The sequence below is a fragment of the Hemitrygon akajei genome, chromosome 13, assembly GCF_048418815.1.
Source record: "Hemitrygon akajei chromosome 13, sHemAka1.3, whole genome shotgun sequence".
NCBI lineage: Eukaryota > Metazoa > Chordata > Chondrichthyes > Myliobatiformes > Dasyatidae > Hemitrygon > Hemitrygon akajei.
The window spans coordinates 78249500-78273158 of record NC_133136.1 but is presented as its reverse complement, the minus strand read 5'-3'; the positions used below and the strand labels follow the sequence as shown (position 1 = coordinate 78273158).

Sequence of the window (23659 nt, the reverse complement as noted above, 5' to 3'; positions counted from 1 at the left end):
TATCTACACTAGCAAATACATTTTGCTCAGATTTTTAAAAAATATTCTCTCATGCAGATTTCTTGTAGTTGCTGCAGCTGCTGTGTTCTATGATGCAATAATAATAAAATTACATTTTATACTAACACGACACTTTGAGCAAAATCCAGAGAGCTGATCTCCTGAGACTGCGACTGCGCTGATATCTTGACAGCCTTTGTATCTTGACAGCCACGGCCTAGTCCCCAAATACCAAGAAGAATTTAGCAGCACTTCTAAAATCCTTACAAAAAGGGCCATAATTATCATGGGGATATTTTTCCATCAAAATCAGAACTTACCTGCTACCCAGAGTAACATCTCTCACTGGGTTTTCTTCCCTGCTGTTCTGGGAGTCAACCAAGATGCATAAATAAACACTCTATCAAAAAATGTAAACAGTGCAGCTATTTTCTAGCTCCATTTACTTTGGTGAAGATTAGTGCTATTATATAAGATAAACGACGTTCAGATCTTTTCTGTACAAATTAGTGCAGCTCCCTAATAATGTGATTTGAGTCTTGGAGCTGAGAAGATCTCTTCAATTGTAAAAAGAGAAATCCTGGCTTTTGAGGATCTCTATCACACTCACCTAGTTTTCTCACCCTCCCTCATACATCATTCGTTCATTCCCTGACATGCACGATGTCTAGCACCCTGCAGGCCAGGAGGAGCAAGACAACCAGACCACCAGTAAATTTTGTAACTGAGTTGAACTCGTGTAAGCCAGTGAGCTCAATCCAGTTTCAGTACGTGAGCATCACGGTCACTTGTGCCACTTAAAGTTATGCAGTGACAATTTTCCAGAGCTTCACTCTCTTGAGAAGGAAGGCATGTTATGCAGCAATGGCCTGTGTCAAAGCATTTACATTTTTGGCATGTATCAACAGGCAAAATAATTTGGCAAATCCTTTAGTGATAATCAGGTCACTTTGAGAAGGTCGCATGTAAACCTTAATTAATTGTTTCTTTCTCTACTGAAAAGGATAAATTTTAACTTCTGATAATAATGTAAAATTAGCATTTTGGTTTCAGTGATTTGGTGTACATCCTGGATATTGTTCACTTTAAATTTCAGATGGAATGTAGAAGCTTAAGGGGAGATTTCATAGAGATATACAAAATTATGAGGGGTATAGATAGGGTAAATGCACGCAAGCTTTTTCCACTGAGGTTGAGTGGGACTGTATCTAGAGGTCATGGGTTAAGGGTGATAGGTGAAAAGTTTAAGGGGAACAATAGAGGAAACTTCTTCACTCAAGGGTCGTGAGAGCGTGGAATGAGTTACCAGCACAATTGGTGGATGCAAGCTCAATTTTAACGTTTTAGAGAAGTTTGGATAGGTATATGGATGTTAGGAGTGTTGAAGGCTGTGGTCCCAGTGCAAGTCGATGGGAGTAAGCAGTTTGTGGTTTGGATGGGCTAAAGGGCCTGTTTCTGTGTTGTACTTTTCTATGACTCTAATTAAGGTACTACCTAGCATGCTGAGCTCCAGGGTTCCTGTTATTACATGTCATTAATCGTTCCTTCAGGAAGCAGCAGTTTTGAGCCACTGTCAGAGGCTGAGTCTGACTGTGCAACCTTAGTATATTATCTAACCCTGAGCTGATCTTCCAAACCCTTACAAATTCCATCATTAAAATTACTAATTTTCACATCTACACTATAATGTCACTGATTTCTATGTTTACCTCAGCTCATCTGCTGCCAGCACCCTCATGAATGATTTGTGACCCCTAACCGAAGTATTTAAGTAAAATTCTGGCTTCCCTCCAAGCTTTTATTCCCTGGAAACTTGAGCTCATAATTCACACGTTCACACTTATGTGAGTGCCCTGTGTTCACCAACCAACATTACCTCCCTGTCCAGTGGCAACATGATTTTAGCTTTCTCATCCTTGTACTCAAATTCCTCATCACCCCAACCTTCCCTCTTTCTGTACACTTCTCCCACATTCTACAGCATTTTATTTGTAGCTTCTTATCCTTCCCAAATTTCCATTGTTCCACCATTAGCAGCAGTGCTTTAACTACCTAGTCATTTTTCTTGATGTTCCTTCTCACATGTTTCTGCTTTTCTACCCCATTCTCCTTTAAAACCTCTACCAAAATTTTGGACAACTCCTGGACAATTTTATCTGATACAGCTCCTGTAAAGTACTATGAAAGGCACTATATAAATGCAAGCATTTGCTGTTAAATCCAGCTGCAGCTCAATTAACTCCAGGCTACTCTGCACAATGCAGCTGTGTACAGATGTTAATACAAAGAGCAACAGCTGTTTATACCAGATCTGTGGGTGTTGTCAGTTGTGTTGCTTTCTTGGTGACTGGCTTGGACCTGTTACATGTGCATTGCCAAATCATTTTGTGGCATTAGGTGTTCTATCAACAAGTCAAGAAATAACAATTACCTATGGAATTTCCTGACATCTGGTTAGAACTGAAGTCAGAAAACCTAATGACTCAAGTCTGCCACTACATTAAATCAACTCATTTTATTTACTAAACTATTACTGTAATTTGCTAACACAATTTAAGCACACTCATTATCACAAACTCTAAAAGAATACGTTTAATTTACTATGTCAAAATTTTCACACACTGTCAATGTAGTTCTACCACCTTGTCAAATGAAGAATGGTTAATTAAAGTGATATAAATTAGTCATTATGATAAATAAATAGAAGTCAACTATTTCAATAGCTCACCAGCCAGGAAAGCCTCAGGTTGGTTGGGCTTCTCGTTTGCTTTAAGCTACCAATCTCAGCAAATTTATAATTAATGGGTTACAGTTTAACTTTGTTCCACTGTAAATGGGGAAAGGGAAAGTCAATTAGAATTGTGGTGTAGGGAAACCATGCAAGAAAGGTTTCAGCATGGATATCAATGGAAAACATAATAAAGCTAAATTCTGAGGATTCCTGCCATCCACATTCTGCTGATGCTCCATGATGAGATATTCATGCATTCAAAGAGTGGTGAGTTAGGTAATATCATATTTGTATCTAATTGACATTCAGTGCTATCAGGAGGAAAGGGGAAAATGGGGATGGTGTGGGGAATGAATTTAAATATAGAGAAAATGTAAACTAATTGATAAATTATACCACTGCAATGACAGCATGAGGATAAAATGATTGCAATCTACATGGGGAGCATGTGCCCCTGTCAGGAAGAACTCTGTTAAAAATGGCCTAAGCTTTTAATATAAAAAAATGACAGAATTTAATCAGAAAGCCAGAAAGAGAAAGGGATGAATGAAAACTTTAAATAGTTACCAAACTGATTATTTTTTCTGCTGAATTATATTGTTCTAGTGTATTGCAAAAGAATAAACTCAGAAAATCTCTTGTTTCTCTGTCTCTTGTCACTGCAAGCTGCTAATCTGAATGAGGTGGAAAAAGGTCAGTCCTAGTCTGTTTCTCCCATTTTTTGTTTTCCACAATCTGTTAGAGTTGGATCATATTTTCCTTCTTCCTGTCGCCTGCTGTTTCCTTTCAAACGAGGTGCATGATTTCTACCCCACATCCTCGATCCACCGCCCTGCTGCACTACTACCATTTCCCCTTCTTTGAAAACATCATGGTGAGATAGATGAGGAAGTCAAGTCAAGCAGAGCGTCTCCAGAAAAACCTCGGCTAATTCCCTTTGAGGGGTAACTGGAAATTCATTTTTGTAATGCAACAAAAAATTATTCCAAGTTCCTAGTAGTATTTTATGTAGAAACACAGTTATTCTTTATTATGGCAGTATCAACTCCTTGTTAATGAGCTCTTTGCAATTTCTTGCGCATTAGATTAGTTAAATAGATAAATATGATGCAGTTGTGATGTATCTGTTACATTGATCTGCCGCCTTCGTTAATGAGATAGCAGATTTTGTTCCTTATTGCATACTAAAAACGACTAGTGCATCTTAAGGTGCAGCTTATCCTGTGTTGCCTGCTGGTCATTTAATGTAGATTATTACATTTGTCTCTGGCAAAAGAAACCATATTCAGTTAAAGTAAACAATCCGGGAGAATGTGGAATAAAGTAAGCACAGAGACAAAAATACAGAACAATCAAGAATAAACTGATAATCCCAAGAAACACATTGGAAAATAAGTTGACAGTGGAAGGCACATATCTCAGGGTGAGCAACTGAAATATTCCTGACATCTTCAATGTTTCTTTTAATGGAATCCAGTCCAAATCAGTCGATGAATATTTTTCAGTTGATGTGTCACAGCACTGATGCTGGGACAATAATCCCCAAGGACAAAGTTGGATTTGACTCTGCATTTATTTCTAGAAATAATGGTCTGGACAAAAGATGGAGTTAAATGAACAAGCTGTCCTGTCATGAGGGGAGAGTGGAATCACAAGCTCCCTTCTGCACCTGTCCATACTTAATAAATGCTGCCTCTTGCCTTAAACAGTCCTGTTGTTCTATTTTCAAGTTAAATCAGGGTCACTGATAGGAGCTGTGCTCCTTCAGTTCACACATAGCTGACATCAGTACATTTCAATAAATTGGGTCACTCTAGGTCAGGTACTGTTTCAAAGGAGAATTTCAGTAACTATACACATATTTCTCTTTGATAAGGAGTACCCTGAATGCCAAGCCTAGGAAGTATTAAGTAAATCAGGTTTTTTTAGTGTATTAATTACTATTAATAAAACTTAGTGAACACTTAATGCCAAAAAAATACTTTTGATAATAATCTTACATTGCATGATGCAGAACAAACAAATAATTATCTGCTCCCAGTGAATAGTCATTACTATCCTGCTGGTAATTTCTTTCAGTTATATGTAATGATGCATTCATAAAGACCAAATATTTATGCTTGAGATAGGTATTCAACATCATCTTTCCAATATTTAGTTTTATTTTCTTCCATTCCTTCCCTTCATTACTTAGTATTTTTTTGAGCAACAGTGTTAATCTTGAGTATAACAGCTGTTAGTGAGTTTGGAAATGAGTACCAAGGAAGTCTCATAGGTTCCCATACACTTCTGTGAAAGGCCAGAAGGCTCCATCAGAGGGAGAATTTCTAGGTCTTAAACAGGGTGTAACATCTGTCAAAAGATCGTTAAGCAATCAGTGTTGGGGGAAATAAGAAAAAGTACTTCAACTCACTTTGTTTAGGATTCTTCATGTCACAGGAGAGAGAGGAGAACCAAATCGTGATTGTTTGGAGGATATAGGTCATAGCTCAATGCCTAATAACAAAAATATTGTACGGGCTAATTGGCACAACTTGCCACATATGAAACTACACTTTTTCACCCTTTAATTTGGAATTTGTTTTTAATATTGCCACCAATATAAAACTTTTAATTTGGATCATGATTGGGAAGGAAATTGAGCACAATGGATTCAGCATTAGTAGAAGATTATGCTAATAACCTGTGGTTAACCTTTTCACCTTAGCTTTGAACTGGTTGCAAGAGGCTTCCTGGAATCTATTCCTTTTGGATTATCTTACTTCAGACTAAATATGAAGTGTGATTTCTCATTTAATACACATACTTCCTAATTACAAACATAATTAAGGAATATCACCTCATTCTATCCCTGATTTAGTGAAGCTGTGCATTTATCAAACTCAATAACACCCAACTAATGATGCAAAATCAAGTTTAAAAATTCCCTGCAGCCAACATCAGATTTCTTCTCATGCGTGTAGAAATAATACCACTTTAAATTTTGTAGCAGTGATATGCTGCATATATCATACCTGTTACATAAAAATGCATAAATTAGTTTCAACCATGAGCCATTAGTGAAGAATGAAAATGCTTCAGAAGTGCCAATGATGCATCTGTGAGTTATTTTCCACAGCCCACTGGTAAGATTAAGAGCCCACTGCTTGACAGAGATGTTGGATTGTAGTATCAGAAAGAATCTGTGTTGTAATATTCTGGAAGTGACCTTTCAAAAGACTCTTTTGAAAACTGAACTGAAGGATCAGGACCCAAAATTTCTGCGGAGCAAGTGATCTCAAGTATTGAGCACCTTCACTCCATCAGGAATAGGCAGGATTTCTTGGTGACAAACCTTTTTAAATCCACATCCCATTCCCACTCCAACATGTCGGTCTATGGCCTCCTCCACTGCCACGATGAGGCCACTCTCAGGTTGGAGGAGCAACACCCCATATTCCATATGGTTAGCCTTCAACCTGACAGCATGAATATTCATTTCTCTAACTTCTCTTTCCTCTTCCCCTCTTCCTTGTTGCTTTTTCCATTCCCATTCTGGCTTCTGTCTTAACCCCTTCTATTCTCCTCAGCTGCTTTCCTCTGGTGCCCCTTCTCCTCCCTTTTTCCCATCAGATTCCTTCTTCTTTAGCCCTTTTCGATCTGTCACCTCCCAGCCTTTCTCTTCATTTCCCCCTCCCCCATTCATCTTCCTTCCCTTTCACCTGCTTTCACCTATCATCTTCCAGCTTGTATTCTGTAATGTAATTCCAAACTGAATTGAAAGAAAAACTTGGTAGGCCAGGATAGCATGTGTACTTTGTTCTTAATTTTAGCGAGATGCTTGTTTATGACGTGATGGTGTAATGCCACGTGCCATTCACACGTATAACTACTAATTAATTAAGTAGACAGCAAAGAATGCATTATCAAACAATATATCTATAATATTACTGAAATATTAAATACACAATAATCCTCCCTGCTTAGCTATAAACTCCAAATTAATTTAGAATGTATCTCAACTAAATACACAGTATGCTATATAATACAACTACTGTACAGACATCCACAGCATAGTCAATTTAAAATTGTCCCATTCAGGCCTAAAAATTTTAGCACTATTGATAATTTCTTATTCTTGTCCTTTCCTGATGGGCGTGGTGGGGTGCGGTGTCGGGGTTTGGTCACTCTGCTTGGCAGGAGAGATTTGTGGCTGTGAAACAATCTAAAGTTCTAGGGCCTCCTGCATGTTAGTTGTAGGAGTTAACTCTAGGGTTGCAGAAGGTAGTCCTGACAGTGCTGGACACCTTTTTTCTTGAACAATTGACTCTGCTCTCATCAACTATCGATGCGTCGTCTCCAGATGACATCAGATGCAATTTCCACTATGTCGGAGAACGGTCCAGCTTGATCCTTAATCTTTCTAAGTACCCACTTTTGATCACCTCTGTAGTCCTAAGTCAGGTCTGCTTATCCAGGAGTGACAAACCTCCTTGTTTGAGGCACCCTCACTTTGTCTCCAGTTGTTTGTCCTGCATCCTCTTCTGAGATTTAGTTTGAGGAAATCCAAGCATGAATGCAAGGGACGACCATGGAACAGTGTGGCTGGTGAACTGCTGGTTTGGAGTGTGTTATATTGCGATAGGCAAGGAGGAAATTGGCGAGCTTCTGATTCAGTGTCAGTGTGGTGTGTTCTGCTGACATTGCTTGTAATGCATTCTTTAGACTCTTGAGGAACGTTTCCACCAAGCTATTTTGTAGCTGGGTGGTATGGTACAGTCATTCCTTTCATTTTCAGGAATGACTGAAATTGTTCCACAACAAACAGAGGTCCATTGTCACTGATTAAGTGTTCTGGAACACCAGCCCTTGAGAAGAAGCTTCTCAACACATCATAGTGTGCAAGGCTGTAGTGGAGGCCGCTGGGACCCCTTCAGGCCACTTTGTAGCTGCATCCACTACTACCAAGAAATTTATGCCCGGAAGTGATCCAATAAAATTGACATGAATCCTCTGTCAGGGAAACGCAGGCCATTCGCAACGATGAAGAGGCACTGCTCTTGCAATCTTCTAGACTTGTTGACTTACTGGACAGTGCATGGCGAGCTGCTCGATCTGCTGATCTTTTGCAGTCCACCAGACAAAGCTCTGAGCCAGTGCTTTCATTTTGACTATGCCTAGATGTCCGACATGTAGCTCCTCCAAAATTGCAGCTCTCAGCTGGGATGGTACAACAACAACTCAGCCCCAACCCCCATCAAGGTCAGGTTCACCCAGGCGCTGGTGAAGATGGGGGAACTGAAGTTTCTGCTGCACATTCCAGTCATTTTGGGTGGCCATGTAAACCTGAGACAGTGTGGGTTTTTTTCCTGGTTTCCATTTAGATCATCTCTGCCATAACAGGGAGACATTCAATTTATATTAGAGAGAATACGTCAAGAGGAGTGTCCTCTTCAGTAAAATTTTCAGGTATTTCCCTTTATAAGGGTAAACTGGACCATCAGCATTGACATGATTCAATGTCCTCTTGAATTCATTCTTATAATTCAGTTTTCCAAGAAACAGAGCCCATTTCTTAGTTTGTGCTGTTGCCACTAGTGGAACATATTTCCGTGGATTGAAAATGGACACGAGTGAATGATGGTCATTAATGAGGATAAACTCTCTCCCATACATGTACTAGTTGACATGTTTTGTGCCCCAAATCTGAGCGGAGTTTTCCAGTGCCATCCTTGAACACTGCTGAGCCATCGTCAAGGTCTCTCTGTTAATATGTATGTAATTTTTCTCTGCAGTGATAAGGGAACACGATGCAAAGGCTAAGGGTGTTCTCTTCCATCACTCATAACACGTGTCATAACTACACCTATACCATAGGTGAGGCATCACAGGCAAAAGACATCCATTACCATTTCTTCCCGATCTGTAGTAAGGAGTTCAAGTTTGGCATGAACCTGCTACAGAAATGGACAAATCCTAAAAAGGACTGAAACTGTGACACGTCTTTTGGCCTTGGGGCATTCAGCACAGCTTTAATTTTCATAGCACACTTTTGTAATCCTTGTGCTTCAACAGTATGACCTCAGTAAGTGATGCTTGGTTTAAAGAATGCACAGTTGTTATGCTCTGAGCCCATAATCTTCTAATCTTTTTGGCACTGTCTTGAGAATTTGGAGATGTTCAATGTCATCCTTACTAGTAACAATGATGCCATCCAGGTAATAAGGTGTTCCTGGGCAGCCTTGCAGAACCTGGTCCATACCTTTCTGCCAAAGTGCAGGTGCAGATGCAACTCCAAAATTAAGTCTATTATAGCAGCAAAGCCCCTTGTGAGTGTTTATGGTGAGAAGCACTTTGGAATCGTCTTCCACTTCTATCTGTAGGCAGCCCTCAGCTAAGTCCACTTTGCTGAAGTGTTTCCCTGCTGAAAGGTTTGCAAAGATACCCTCTACCTTGGGCAGAGGGTATTAACCAACTTTCAGTACAGGGTTGCTGATGACCTTAAAGTCACTAAATTCTGCCAGACCAATCATTTTAACTACTGGTGAATTGGTGTTCCACTCAACCTTGGAAGGAATTCCTTCAGCATCCAAGCAATTTAACTCACTGGCTTCTTTATCATGAATGGTATAAGGAACTGGATGGACGTTTTACCTCTTTCCATCTGTCCCCTGTGCAGTACATTTATTTTTGTTTAGCCGACAGGCTCTTTGTACGTGTCCTACTTTGATGCACTTTCTGCAAGTTTTGCATTTAAATCTGCATTGGTCTGGTGTATGTGAGCTCTTGCAACAACAGTAACATAATTTGTTCAGCTAGACAAGTTTCTGTTCAGATGCAGCAATTTTGTTCACACTCACTTTCATCCGTGACTGCAACTCAACTGACTCTCTGTTTACTGTTTCCAGTGATGCAGCAATTCAAAAGGGAGTTGTGTTTCAGTTTGAAGCTGTTTTTGAATGCTTTCTTATAAGACCCCACAATCTAAATGATCTCTCAGTGCATCTGTAAGCTCATCATTGAACTGGCAATTATCGGACAATCTCTTCAATTCAGCCACGTTTGCTGAAATGGACTCCCCTTCCTTTTGATTCCACTTATGAAACCTAAAGCATTCTACAATCAAAAATGGTTAATGTTCCTATACTACTTTCACAATATTAACAAAGCTCATTTCAGCTGGTTTGGTTGAAGCAGTTAAACTTCTAAGTAAACTATATGCCTTCAAACTCAATGAATTCAGCAAAACTGCCACTCACTTTTCATTAGCTGTTTCATTTGCTTTAAATGCTGTTCAATTCACCCAATATACAATATCCAGTTATCCCTTTTGCAATCAAGCAGGTGTATGTTCCAATGTAGGTAGCCTTTTCTGCTTTTTAAATTTATGATTATTACTATAAATACTCACTGTTTATGAACCTGTGAATTTGTCTGTCTTCTACCTTTTTTTTACTTAAGCACCTCGCTGCGCTTTTTTTCAACTCAAGAGTCTCACTGTTTTTTATTAAACTCAAACGTCGTGCCATGCTTCAACAGGTAGGTAGTCATCTCAGGTTCGTTTTTAAAATACTTCATCACCACTGTTATGTTGTGTAGCTCCAAAACTAATCGAAAGAAAAACACCATAGGCAGGTGTTTTGTTTTCACTTTAAGTGAGACGCTCACTTACGACGCAATGGAGAAATGACGAGGTTCCGTAATGACATATGCCATTCACATGTCTTTACATATAACCCATAATGAATTATGTAAGCAACAAAGAATGCTTAATTAAACAATACATCAAAATATTACTGAAGTATTACTGAAATATTAAATATACAACAGACTCCTTTCACAACCCCCCACCTCCCCTCCCTTTTTCTTATTCTGACTTCTTCCACCTCCCTTTCCAGTCCCAGTGTAGGGTTTTGGCCCAAAACTTTGACCATTTATTCCCCTCCGTGTATGCTGACTGACTTGCTGAGTTCCTTCAGCTTTTTTGCTTGTGTGTTTCCAGTATTTTGTCTAGATGTTGCCCTGCTGTAGTCCACAGGGTAGGACGAGTGAAGTTTTGGAGTTAGTTTACATCTCTTGATAGTTGGCCGTAAGTTGTGATCCAGCCAGGAGAGAAAGAGGTGTCAGAAATCTTCCTGTGAAAAATTTCTCAGTGCTGACCCTGTGTCGTATAAGTAAGGGATATTGCAAAAACAAAAATGTTAAATTAATTCAGACTTTGATCCCCATCTGCGTCCTTGGACCAGTCTCCTTTGCACCATTATGGTGAGTGGTGTTTCTGGTCTCACCATAGTCAAGAATATGCTGCAGGGGAATGAGGCAGGTAATTCCACCCCTGACCCTTGGAACCCAAGACCTCTTGCGAAAACAAATGAGATTTCAGTTTTAATTTGTTTGTTTTCTTTATTTGAAAAATTAAAATAAGTTAGTTCAAAAAAGGTTTCAGAAAATTTACTTGTGACAACCGGCAATACTTCCATTTTTATTTCTGTATGCAACCCGTATATTTTATTGTACATAGAACAATTACCTGTTTTCAAACACACCTCTGTCTGTTCTCTCGTGCCTTTTATGCGAAGGAAGCTTGATGTGGAATGTGTTACCTTCTTTGAAAGGTCATTGGCATAGTTCTCCCCCCTCTCCTTGCTTGAGTAGATCTCATAACACATATTGAACATCAGGGACAGAGAAACTGGACCAGTGTTTCATGATGAGGACCCTTCACTGGGACAAGTGAGATGGCAAATGTGTTTTAATAGAACTGAAATAAATTGATATGCAAATGTATAGCCACATCTAAGGAGAGAAGACAGAAACTGCGGATGATAGAACGGCGCAGGAGTCAGAGAGGGATTTTAGTTTGTTGTTGTTCCTACATATTCAGCAGAATCCAGCAAGGTGCCCTGATACAGAGTTCCTTTCCTCCACTGTTCAACCCATTGACATCTTCTTGCAAATTTTTATTGCTCCAGTTTCCGGCATCTGCAACCTCTTGTGTCTCTAGCAAGATTTGCACTGGGAATACATTACAGCAATTCAGCTTTCTTGGCCTTCAGTCATGTTGGATATGGTGTAGTCCATTCTGATGATGACTGTTGGAGAGGTATCTCCAATACATTCTGCACAAAATCTTCCCAAACCATAGCAGAACAGGTGAATCAGTGCCAGCATCCTTTCCCAGACCAATGTCCCCTTCACTGAGAATCTAATCCCACTCAGCTAGCTCCCATGGCAGGCTTCATCATTTGAGTGTCTGACTCTCGACTCCTCACGCCGACACACTAAACAACAAGATGGCAAAAATAATGGAAATAGGTTGAGGATGTTTTCAAAGTTTCCTTAAAATATAACATTTTCCTCGAACTCATGGAAATCCCTGGTTCAAAATAGAAAAGGAGTTTCTGGGATGGTGATCAGCACCTTGAGTTTTTTCAGTGGGAGCTGACAAAGACCAAATGAAGGAGCACAGACTGAACAACACAACCTCCTGTACCATCACACATCTCCTGCCCCACCCCGGACAAATCTGTAGGTCTCAAATTGGGCATCATTAATCACATCTGAGTCTATAAAATCAGAGTGGAAGCAAGTTCTCCTTGACTCTGAAAAGGCTATGCAAGTAGATTCCAACACCACCCAAATCCAAAGTCAGTTTCAGCCAGGCTCCAGATCGACTTGAAAATGCAGATCCAGGGAGAATGTCCTCTTGGGACAGTTTAAGAATGACATGCACAGAATAATAATTCTTAGCAATTATTTACTTAATATGACCTTGATAGATCACTTAGACTCCATTGCAGAAAAAGAATATAAATTAAACGAGTGACATTGAATGAAGTACTGTTGAATAAATCTGGAATAGTTTGACAGGAAGTCGATCCAATGGTGCAAACACCTGATCTGCTTGTAGGGAATGGCAAGGAGAAAGAAGAGCACTGAATACCTCGGCATGTGTTACTGTAACTAAGTCAGTGGCTTCATCTGTTTACCATGACAGTTCACAAAATGATGTAGATAATACAATGAAAGCAGACATTTGCATTGCTTTCCTCAGTTGAAAATTGAATTGATCACCCATTTAGTTTTAAATAACTGGGAAATTTGGTATGTACTGGAGAATAAACACATTTAGTGGCTTGTACCTCAGCCCCATCTATTGGGAGTGCAGGTGTTGTCTGGCTTTGGTGCAATCCATCGTTTTTCACATGATTGAATAACACGGTCCTTTCAGGAATCACCTAGGGAAGATCAACAAAGAAAAACATTCAGTATTTTGTTCCGTATAATGAAACCATTCATCACGTCAACTCTATCAGCAGCTTTAAGAAAGATGGAGAATTTCTCAGCTTTTTTCTGCTTAAGATTTAGAGCTCATAGTTTCCACACAATAATTTAGATCTCTTTTCTGTTACACTGTCGTTAATTTTAAGTCTCATTGCAACGGTGGGGGGATAAATTTGTAGCCTTTTTCTCATTTTGTCATAGGTGAACTATGTGAAGAGAAACTGGACTTCTGTGCCCCGGAGCTGAACGCCTGCCAGCACGACTCCAAATGTATCATGACTGTCAAGGGATTCAAGTACGTAGAGGGATTATTTGTTGGATGACAGAGCTGTCAGTTTTTGGTCACAATGTAATTCCTCTGTTGACCAGAGAAAATGAAGAATCTACAAAATTTACATTTACATTAGACATTTACATGCTACAAGAAAGGAGGAGACACCTTGGGACAGAGTTTGGCCATTGTTATTTTGTGTTGGCAGCCACAGAAGTTTCCTGAGTGTAGCACCGCCAGCCTCTGAGCTGCTTGCTAACAACTGAGTCTGACACAGAGGAGTCCCATCACATACATGGGAGTGAGCTTATACCTACTGTAACGAATGATTAAAAAGAGATCTGTCAAATTTACTGGTCTGCCACACACACATATAAGCTGTACCACATACATATGGTAGCAGGGCCATTTCATGCTTACATTTATAGTTGCATTATATTTAAAGCCTTGAAAATAGATGAAATACTGAATATACTGAGTTTCAAACCTTTGTGTACCTTCTCATTTTAAAGAATTATAGTGAGTTTATGGAACTTTATTCTCTTTTGGTTTTCTTTGACAATGTTACATAGGTTGTCAGTAGAAGAACAGCTTTCAGTCTATGTGTGTCACTAAGAGTCTCCATGTACTATATTCTGTCAATGTGTACTTGTATTTCTGTCGTCTTCACATAGTTAACAAACTTCCCATTACATACTTCCTTAAACAACTCCATGTAATAGAAAGTTTCTTATTTTCAGTAGTCTCCTGGTGAAGCAATTTTTCCACAATTCATCATTTATTAGTCTGCCTTATTCTTTGTATCAAGAACCTTTGTAATTTTAAGGACTGCTACCAGGCAACTTTTTAGTTTTCCCATATCCAGTGTAATGAATAATAGCCTATTCAATCTTTCCTGATTATTGCGACTTCCCAGAATTTTAATCAACTTTGTAAATCATTTTTCATTTCCTCCATTGCCTCAATGCCAATATAGAGAATTGGAGAAAGCATCAAATAATGTACAATCCAGGTCTGATAAAAGCTTAAAATTCATTCTCTCCTTGAAATTTCTTTTCCTTGATCATATTTGTTAAATAACACAGCAATATGAGATATAAGTTGTGTGAACAAACAACATTTTAAAGCCTTCATTGCAGCTTTTATGAAAGCTGACGGACTGTAATGATAGGTACAACATTAAAAGTCAATCTTAATGAAAAACTTAGTGTATCAATGTAAAAACATGGTCGGTAATTGAACCATAAAGCCAAAGCTCTCATACTTTAATCTCTAGTCTGTTCAAGGTTTTCTGATTTGTCCAGAAACTATATAATTGAGTTTGGTATCCTAGGGAATTGAAGATAAAAGTAGGACAAAATTAATAAACATATATGGACCCCTTCTAAAAATAAATGCTATCCTATTGCCCTATAAAGAGAAGGCATATAGTAGAGCAAAAATTAGTGTGAAGTTAGAAGATTGGGAAATTTTTAAAGAAAGAAGGCAACTAAAAAAACATAATGGGAGAAAAGATGAAATATAAAGGTAAACTAGCTAATAATATCAAAAATTATACCAGAAGTTTATTCAGATATATAACGAGCAATAGAGAGGCAAGTGTAGATATTGGACTGCGGTGAGATAGTAATGGGGGACAAGGAAATGACGGACAAACTGAATAAGTATTTTGTGACATTCTTCTCTGTGGTAAACACTAGTAGTATGCCGGAAGTTCAGACAGGTCAAGGGGCAGAAGTGAGTGCAATTGCTGTTGCTAGGGAGAAGGTGGTTGAGAAAATGAATAGTCTAAAGGTAGATAAGTCACCTGGACCTGATAGACTACACCCCAAGGTTCTAAAAGAGGTAGCTGAAGAGATTGTGGAGGGATTAGTAATAATCTTTCAAGAATCTGAAAGATTCTGGCATTTTTGTGGAGCACTGGAAAATTGTAAATGTCGCTCCACTCTTCAACAAGAGAGGCAGAGAAAAGGAATGATAGGTCAATTAACCTAACCTCAGTGGTTGGGAAGATGTTGGAGTTGATTGTGGTTTGGGGTACAAACTAGGCCATAGTTAGTATAGTTTCCTTAAGGTAAAATCTGTTGGAATTCTTTGAAGAAATAACAAGCAGAATAGACAAAGGAGAATCGGTAAATGCTGTGTACTTGGATTTTCAGGTGCTCTTTTGCAAGATGCTGCGCATGGGCCTGCTAAATAAGATAAAAGCCCATGGTATTACAGGGAAGATACCAGCATGGATAGAGCATTAACTTATTGGCAGGAGGCCAAGAGTGGGAATAATAGGAGCCTTTTCTGGCTGGCTGCTGTTGACCAGAGGTGTTCCACAGGGGTCTGTATTGGGACCACTTCTTTTTATATTGTATGTTAACAATTTGGATGATGAAATTGATGGCTACAGTTTTGAGAAGTGTATGGTCAGGAAGTCCTCATGCAATATTCCCTGAAGGTTAATCTGCAGGTTGAATCAGTGGTGAGAAAGGCGAATGCAATGTTTGCCTTCATTTCAAGTGGACTAGAATACAGAAGCAAGGAGTTAATGTTTAGGCTGTGTAAGGCACTGGTGAGGCCTTACTTGGAGCATTATGAGGAGTTTTGGGCCTCTTATTTAAGAAAAGATGTGCTGACATTGGAGAGATACCAGAGGAGGTTCTCAAGAATGATTCTGGGAATGAAAGCTTTATCATTTGAACAGTGATTGAAGGCTCTGGGTTTGTATTTACTGGAATTTAGAAGAATGGGGGGGGGGGGGGGATCTCATTGAAGCCTATCAAATGTTGAAAGGCCTAGATAGAGTGGATATGATGAAGATGTTTCCTTTGGTGCGGGACCAAAGGGCACAGATTCAAAATAGAGTGGCATCAATTTTGAAAAGGGATGAGGAGGAATTCCTTTAGCCAGATGGTGGTGAATTTGTAGGATTTGTTGGTACAGGTAGCTGTAGAGGCCAGGTCATTGGGTGCATTTAAGGTGGAGGTTGATAGGTTCTTGATTAGCGGGGGCGTGAAAGGTTATGGGGAAAAGGCAGGAGAATGGGGTTGAGAGGAAAATGGATCAGCCATGATGAAATGGCGGAGCAGACTTGGTGGGGCAAATGGCTTAATTCTGCTCCTCTGTCTTATGTCTAAAGACAAGATGGACTTTGCAGAGTAGATTAACATACATGGCAAGCTGGTACCTATGAAATATCTCAGCATTTCAAGGGAGTTGGTGAGAGTTTTGGATTAAAAATTTTTGCCTACATTTCAGGTGGTATTGATAATTATTTTAAACTATAGCATTAGTATACTCGAACCCAGTCTCCAAAACTTCGTAGACTTTAATGGAATAGATTTTGGAGAGAGCACAATGTGCTGATGCCACAATATGGTACCTTAACTTGTAATGAGTTTCTTTGCATATAAATATAAATTTGAATCACAATATATCAAATGGAACCTTGCATGAAAAGTGATTTTGAATCTTTTGTTGAAGGATGCAACTCTCACCTGTATTATGGTTGAAAGGTGTACAATTATTAAATAAGTGGTTTATGTTTGCCACCATTCTGATGATAAAACATTGTAGTTTGGATAGCATCCAGCTCAAGGCAGGTGCTGTCATAGTATTTCCTATCAGCCTGCAGGTACATAATAACTTCTGCGTGCCAATGCATGCAGACTTGTTGTGCATGATATACACCACACACACTGCCGGCAGCATTACAACGTCCCCACAGATTTTGAGGCCAATCTGTATTCAGAGCAAACATTGCTAACCTTCCAGTGAAGGAATACAAAAACATTTAAATAGAAATTATAGAGTTTATGATGGTACTACATAACCATAATATACTCAATCTGAAAGTAGTCCAGCAAAACCTGTTTCCCCTTTAAATTTGTAGGTCTGGAAGATTGTCTGCTTTTCTAATTGGAATTATTGTATCTATTCCTTCGATGATGAATCTTTTAAAAAAAAAAAGGTTTTCGCACCATGGAACTCCAGAGTCATATAACCTGGATTTCTTTGGAAAATAACCAAAATCTACTCAAACAGTATACAAAAGAATGAAATAGAGATGTGCCTTTTCAAAGAAAACTTATGTTGGATATTTTACCTGCATTTTCTATTTTGGAGTACACTTTCTCTCTTACAGATGTGAATGCACACCGGGCTACGTTGGTGAACATTGTGACATCGACTATGATGACTGTCAGGAGAACAAGTGTAGAAACAATGCACAGTGTATCGATGCGGTCAATGGGTATACCTGCATTTGTCCAGAAGGCTACAGGTAGGTCTGGGTGTAACTCACACAAGAAATATAAGGGATTTTCCTAAAGTGCAATGCACTCTTGTCTGTGAGTTGAAAATTGATAAAGGGTGTGATGGAAAGGCTTTTGACCACATGGTCTTGCCATGCTTTTTCTACTGTGCATGCTATGCTGATCTCTGTGTATGGTAAACTTTTGCAACAGTTTACCCAGGGCACATCATACTTTCAATATATTTTTCAGATGTCAAAGATTTTGTAGCTTCTATACTCTGCTTTCCAAACACTTCTGATGTGCCTGAACGCCTGATGGCTCAGTAAATGTTCAGTCTTGGACTGTTGATTGGTTATGTGTACAGCATTTTTAAAATGCTGGAGCACTAATTTCTTGATTTGCTGTCTTGCAGTGGATTGTTTTGTGAAGTGGCCCCACCAATGGTTTTGCCACGCACCAGTCCCTGTGATCATTTTGAATGCCAGAATGGAGCGCAGTGCATTGAGATTGGAAATGAGCCTGTTTGCCAGTGCTTACCTGGATACGAGGGCGCCAAGTGTGAAACATTAGTCAGTGTGAACTTCGTGAACAGAGATTCTTACCTACAGATTCCTTCACCAAACGTTCATCTACAACCCAATATCTCTCTCCAGGTGAGGAAAATATATCCCACTTACACAAATATTTGAGCACTATATTTGTAAAGTTTCAAAAACATGAAATTTTAGTCATTGAAAAGTAACTATTACTTCAGAAGTTTATCAAATGGACACATTCAGGACTCCAGTTTCTCAACAGCATTTTTAAAAATACATCTGTTTTATAAAATCCTCATCTTTCCCAATAGTGTGAAGTCAGAACTGGACTCATGGTGCAGCTAAATGAATACTCTGCTTCTTCCTCACAGTCCACTTTGCTTTCAAGTTTGGTATTGTCTGATAGATGAAAGACTAACTGAGGCATCAGGGCTGCACTTCTATCCACCTTAATTACAGTGTACTGTCTTAGAAGCAAGTTGTATCACCAGGAGAGGTGTTTGTAAGCCAAGGGTACAAAGGGACATGAAGCTGAGCCGGATAAAACTGTGATGTAGATGAATCACTATCTCACTGAAATACAGAACAGGATCAAGGAGCGACATGGTCTACTCCTGCTAGGGCGTTTCTGTTTACCTAAGTTAATGGCCTTAGGTGTGGTTTAGGAACACCCAGATCTCAAGTATCAATATTGCCAAATAAATCTGCAACTTATCAAGAGAGTGCATTGGTAAGTGTTCTGCTATCCTTTGAGTCACGTCCATCATGATTGACTTATGTGAAGCAAAATGTAGAGAAAACAATTTCAATAGGATCAGAAGTTACTTATTCAGGCAAAAGGGAAGCTTGTCATTCTGGTGTAATAATAATATTTACATTTAATTAGAAGCACTGCTTTATACATTTGTCATACAAGTTTTGAAATATCTGCTAAGTACAAACATTTGTACTTTTGAAAAAGGATTCATTAAAGCCTTTTAAGTTGGTTGAAAACTTTCACATGTGGGGACCTTCATTTCTTACATTTTTGTTTCTAAGGGGTGCTATCTCAATGAAGACCAAATAGCTGATATTTCTACTTGACAACCCCCAGGTTGCTACAGATGAAGACAACGGGATCTTGCTGTACAAAGGAGACAATGATCACATAGCTGTGGAGCTCTTCCGTGGGCGTGTACGCGTTAGTTATGACACAGGTATATATCCAGCATCTGCCATTTACAGGTGAGTGACATCCACAGCCTGCTCCATAATTTGTGATATATATATGATATATATGTGCAATGTCTGAAATACATCTTGTGGAAATGTTTGATGATGAACTTCAATAAAAATATAAATTACAAAAAAAAAGAAAAATTAAGATGCATTATGCAAACAATTATGTTCGAACCAGCATAGCAAATAATCAAATTATGCAGATAAGAGATTTTTAATGGGAAGTGTATTTTGTAATTTCCTTCTTCATGGGAGTGAGAGACATGAGTAAGGCACCTATCTCATAGCTTAATGAAGTCGCCTAGTAAATTTCCCTCCACTTCATAAGATACAAGAATGCAATGAAGCCACTTGGCCTATCAAGCCTGTTCTGCTATTCGATCATCGTTGATTTTCTTCTTAATCCCATTTTCACTCCTTTCCCCCATAATCCTTAACCCCCTTACTCATCAAGAACCTATCAATCTCTGTCTTAAATTCTTAAATATACCCAACGACTTGGCCTCCATAGACTCACCATCCATCTGTCTTAAAAAAGTTACTCCTCGTGTCACTTCAAATAGGACATCCCTTTATTCTGAAGTTGTGTCTTCAGATTCTAGACTCTCCAAGTAATGGAAACATCATCTCTGCATTCACTCTATCCAGGCCTTTCAGTATCCAGTAGGTTTCAATGAGATCCCCATTCTTACTTCTGAAATCAATTAAGTACAGGCTCAGAATCATCAGATGTTCCTTATATGTAACGCCTATCATTCGTAGGATCGTACTTATGAACCTCCTCTGGATTTCCTCCAGGGCCAGCCAGCATATCTTTTCTTTGATGTTGGGCCTGAAATTTCTCACAATAATGCTCACATTCCACCCTTGCAAAGTTGTATAACGTCTTCACATTGAATCACTGCAGCATTTCTGGCAACTATTTAACCAATGAGAGTAAAAGACCAGCTCATGCCCACTGAAACCAATTAGTCATCCAGGTAGCCACCTTTTACAGAAGATCCGTTATGGGTCAAAGTTTGACCTAACTTGCTTGCTTTAAATATGTAATAAAGCACCAAATGTTCATTTTAGTTTGCTTCCAAAGTTGTATTAACTTCAGTAAAAGTTAACATTACAAGTAGATAGATAGATAGATAGATAGATAGATAGATAGATAGATACTTTATTCATCCCCATGGGGAAATTCAACATTTTTTCCAATGTCCCATACACTTGTTGTACATACAATACTTAACTCAGTAATAATATGATATGCATCTAAATCACTAACTCAAAAAGCATTAATAATAGCTTTAAAAAAAAAGTTCTTAAGTCCTGGCAGTTGAATTGTAAAGCCTAATGGCATTGGGGAGTATTGACCTCTTCACCATGAATGCATTCCTACCCATAAGACTTACACACATTAGTTGGAGCAGAATTTGAATGCAGTTCAAGAAAATAATTATTCATTTACAGGAATGCCAGTGGCCAGAAATTCTTCAAATTAGTTTAGGAGATGTGTACTGCCACTGGATCTAAATGTTCTAAATGTTACCTCTAGCTCTTCTGTGTTCCTGCTGAGAAGTAGGGCAGAAGCCTAGTGGAATCCAATAAAAAATGGGAACCAGTTGTGTTTAGTGCTGAACAATTCCGTAATTTCCCTAGCACTTCTCAGCCTAAAATGGAATATCAGAGCAGGTCTGCAGGCAGGCTCTGCCCACACGAAACATTCCTAATTCCTCAGTTTCCTCTGAACCCTGGGATTATATATGGAAAACTTGACACTGAGTGATTTGGGTCATACCAGCCTCAGGACAAAGCACCTCACCAAGAAGAATCCAGACTGAGACTGGAGAAAGCACAGTTTTTTTCCTCCTGAACTCTTATCACTTCATTCAAATATTCAGACACTGACAAGTTTCAGCTGAAATCCATTTGTCTTTTTCTGAAAACTCACGATGAATTGATGTGGTTTCTCTAAATCAGTTTGTTCCAACACTTATTAGAATTGGTGATGCTCTGATGGATTATTGATTCTGGCATATTCAGAAGTGTTGCAATCATACTGTAGCAATGAACAAACGTTCTCAAACGTACAAATGGGCTACATTTTACACATTGACAGGCAAGAGTGAAAGCCAGAAATGATCAGGTAGATATTTCAAGTAGAGTACATTTCTGAATGATTGGGGGATTGATGGCTGGGTAGAATTGGCTCAGAAGAGGAGTCGAGACTGAGAGTGCATCAGCAATGATGATATTGGGAAATGTAGCAGCTTGAGGGGTCAGGTGGCTCCTTTCTGTTCCTGCATTCTTGTGTATGCATGTGCGCACATCTGTGGTTCTTGTTTTAGGAACTGTATATCCACTTAATGAGAAATCATATGTTTTTCCTTAGTACCATTGGCAGTACTTCAATGGTTAAATCACTGTGGATGTGTATTTCTGAGATGTGATTCCCCTACTCTGTCTTCTCTATTTGTCCATTCCCCATTCTGGCACCCCTTCTCTTCTCACCTGCCCATCACCTCCCTCTGGTGCCCCACCTCCATGCCTTTCTCCCATGGTCCACTGTCCTCATCTTCAGTGCTTTGCCTCTACCACATATCACCTGCCACCTTCTTACTTCATCAACCATTCTTCCCCCTCACCTGGTTTCACCTATCACCTGCCAGCTTGTACTCACTTTCCTCCCCCCACCATCTTATTTTGGTTTTCTCCTCCTTCCTTTCCAGTCCTGATGAAGGATCTTAGCCTGAAATGTCAAATATCAACTGTTTATAGATGCTGCCTGACTTGCTGAGGTCTTCCAGCATGTTGTATGTGTTGCTCTGGATTTCTGCAGAATCTCTTGTGTTTTATGATTTGCAGTATATTTGGTCCAATTTGGGGTTTTGGAATTTGAATATCCAATTTTAAGATGGTAATTCTCCATCACAAGCAGTGGCTCCAACAAAGCATGTTCCTGTTATGGGGCCCAGCTGTTTGCAGAAAGAAAAGAAAATTCTCCTCTCTGTTCCTCTCCCTTCCTCTCCTAAAGGGAAGCTCATGACACGTTCTGCATTGGTAGCAATACAAAGCAGTCTTTCTTCACCTATGGGGTTAGCAAGTTGTTCAACTTTCAGGAGATGAAGTGTCATCAGAGCTGTAGGTGATGCTGTGCTCAGCTGGTGCCTGCCCATCCATTCCTTTCCATTAAGAGAACCAATGCAATCTCAAGCACATAATGTAGCAAGTTCATAGCAATGTTAGTCAGCCCTGATGAGTACAAATCCTCCATGAGACCATAGGAATGGAAACAAATAGAGTGTTGTTCCAAGACTTTAAAAAGACTGAACATATATCTTACATATTTGTTTCCATTCTTATGGAACTATCAAAACCTAATGTTGATAGTTCATTGTGAAACTAATCTGCAGATGGGGTCTTGCTGAAGGAACAGGCTACAAGCAATAAGCTTGAACCTGGCTGCTTCTGAGTAATTCCCAACCGAAGTAATCCAACCAAAGAAGACTGGTAATGTCAGAATTAATTGCAGAGTCACAAAAGAGGGGAAAAGAGAAATGTTTTGCAATAAGACATTAATTAGACAATTCATCATTCATGTACAGAATTGTGACAGGTCCTTCTGGCAATATATTGGCTTGCATAACACAAAGATACTGCTAATAATTAACTCAAATAGACTCCTTTGACAAGTCTGTGATTCTTAACATTTATCATTTATTACCATGTTTTGAGTCACAGAGAAGATTACAGTGGGTCTTTAATATGATTCTCATTCAGCTGAAGTCTGATATAATGTTTCCATGAATAATTATGCCTAAGTAATTAAACAAGCAGAATGAATATGATTTGTTTAAAATATTTTTAAAAATGTCCTCCTGATTTAGGCAATTCTAAAAGAGCACCAGAAATGGTCAGTGGATTGACCACATCACAAAGTTGTTAATGAAGCATCCTTTGCAGAATGACTATTGTTTTAATATAGAAAATCTGACAAACAACTTGGGCATAACACATTCTGATAAAAAATACAGTGGATTCCGTCGATTGGAACACATCAGGACCAGTACGTTAGGCCAATTAAGCGGCTGCCCCAATTAGCTGAAATTTCATGGAAATAGTTATAAAGGTATAAAGAAGGCAAACTGCCATTTAACTGAGTAACAAATTAAGTATTTAAATGAGATACAGAACAAATTATAACACTATCAATGCTACCGCAAAACTATTAAACTGTGAATTAGTTCCTATTAGTTATCAATGGATGCATTCATCAGGTGTTCGCTGCTGTGTATGGAATGTTCTGGAAGGAGTAGCACCTCTGTCATGTCCATTCTGTGGCAGCTCACTCACCTTTGGTCCCCAGCGGACACTCAACTCTCACCTGTGGCTTCAAGTAGCTGCC

At 39.0% G+C, this 23659-nt stretch overlaps 1 protein-coding gene across 7 annotated transcripts in view; it reads left to right on the top strand.

The window, feature by feature from the left end:
- The window catches only part of slit2 (slit homolog 2 (Drosophila)), a 421836-nt gene that overhangs the window by 380480 nt on the left and 17697 nt on the right, over positions 1–23659 (top strand). For 4 of the 7 annotated variants that reach the window (XM_073064925.1, XM_073064922.1, XM_073064921.1 and 1 more), the window contains 5 exons: positions 3398–3424; positions 13196–13289; positions 17401–17538; positions 17925–18165; positions 19142–19272. In XM_073064925.1, the coding sequence (XP_072921026.1) occupies positions 3398–3424; positions 13196–13289; positions 17401–17538; positions 17925–18165; positions 19142–19272 (631 nt within the window). The remainder of the gene's footprint in view (positions 1–3397; positions 3425–13195; positions 13290–17400; positions 17539–17924; positions 18166–19141; positions 19273–23659) is intronic. The other 3 variants (XM_073064928.1, XM_073064926.1, XM_073064923.1) reach the window with 1 other exon arrangement.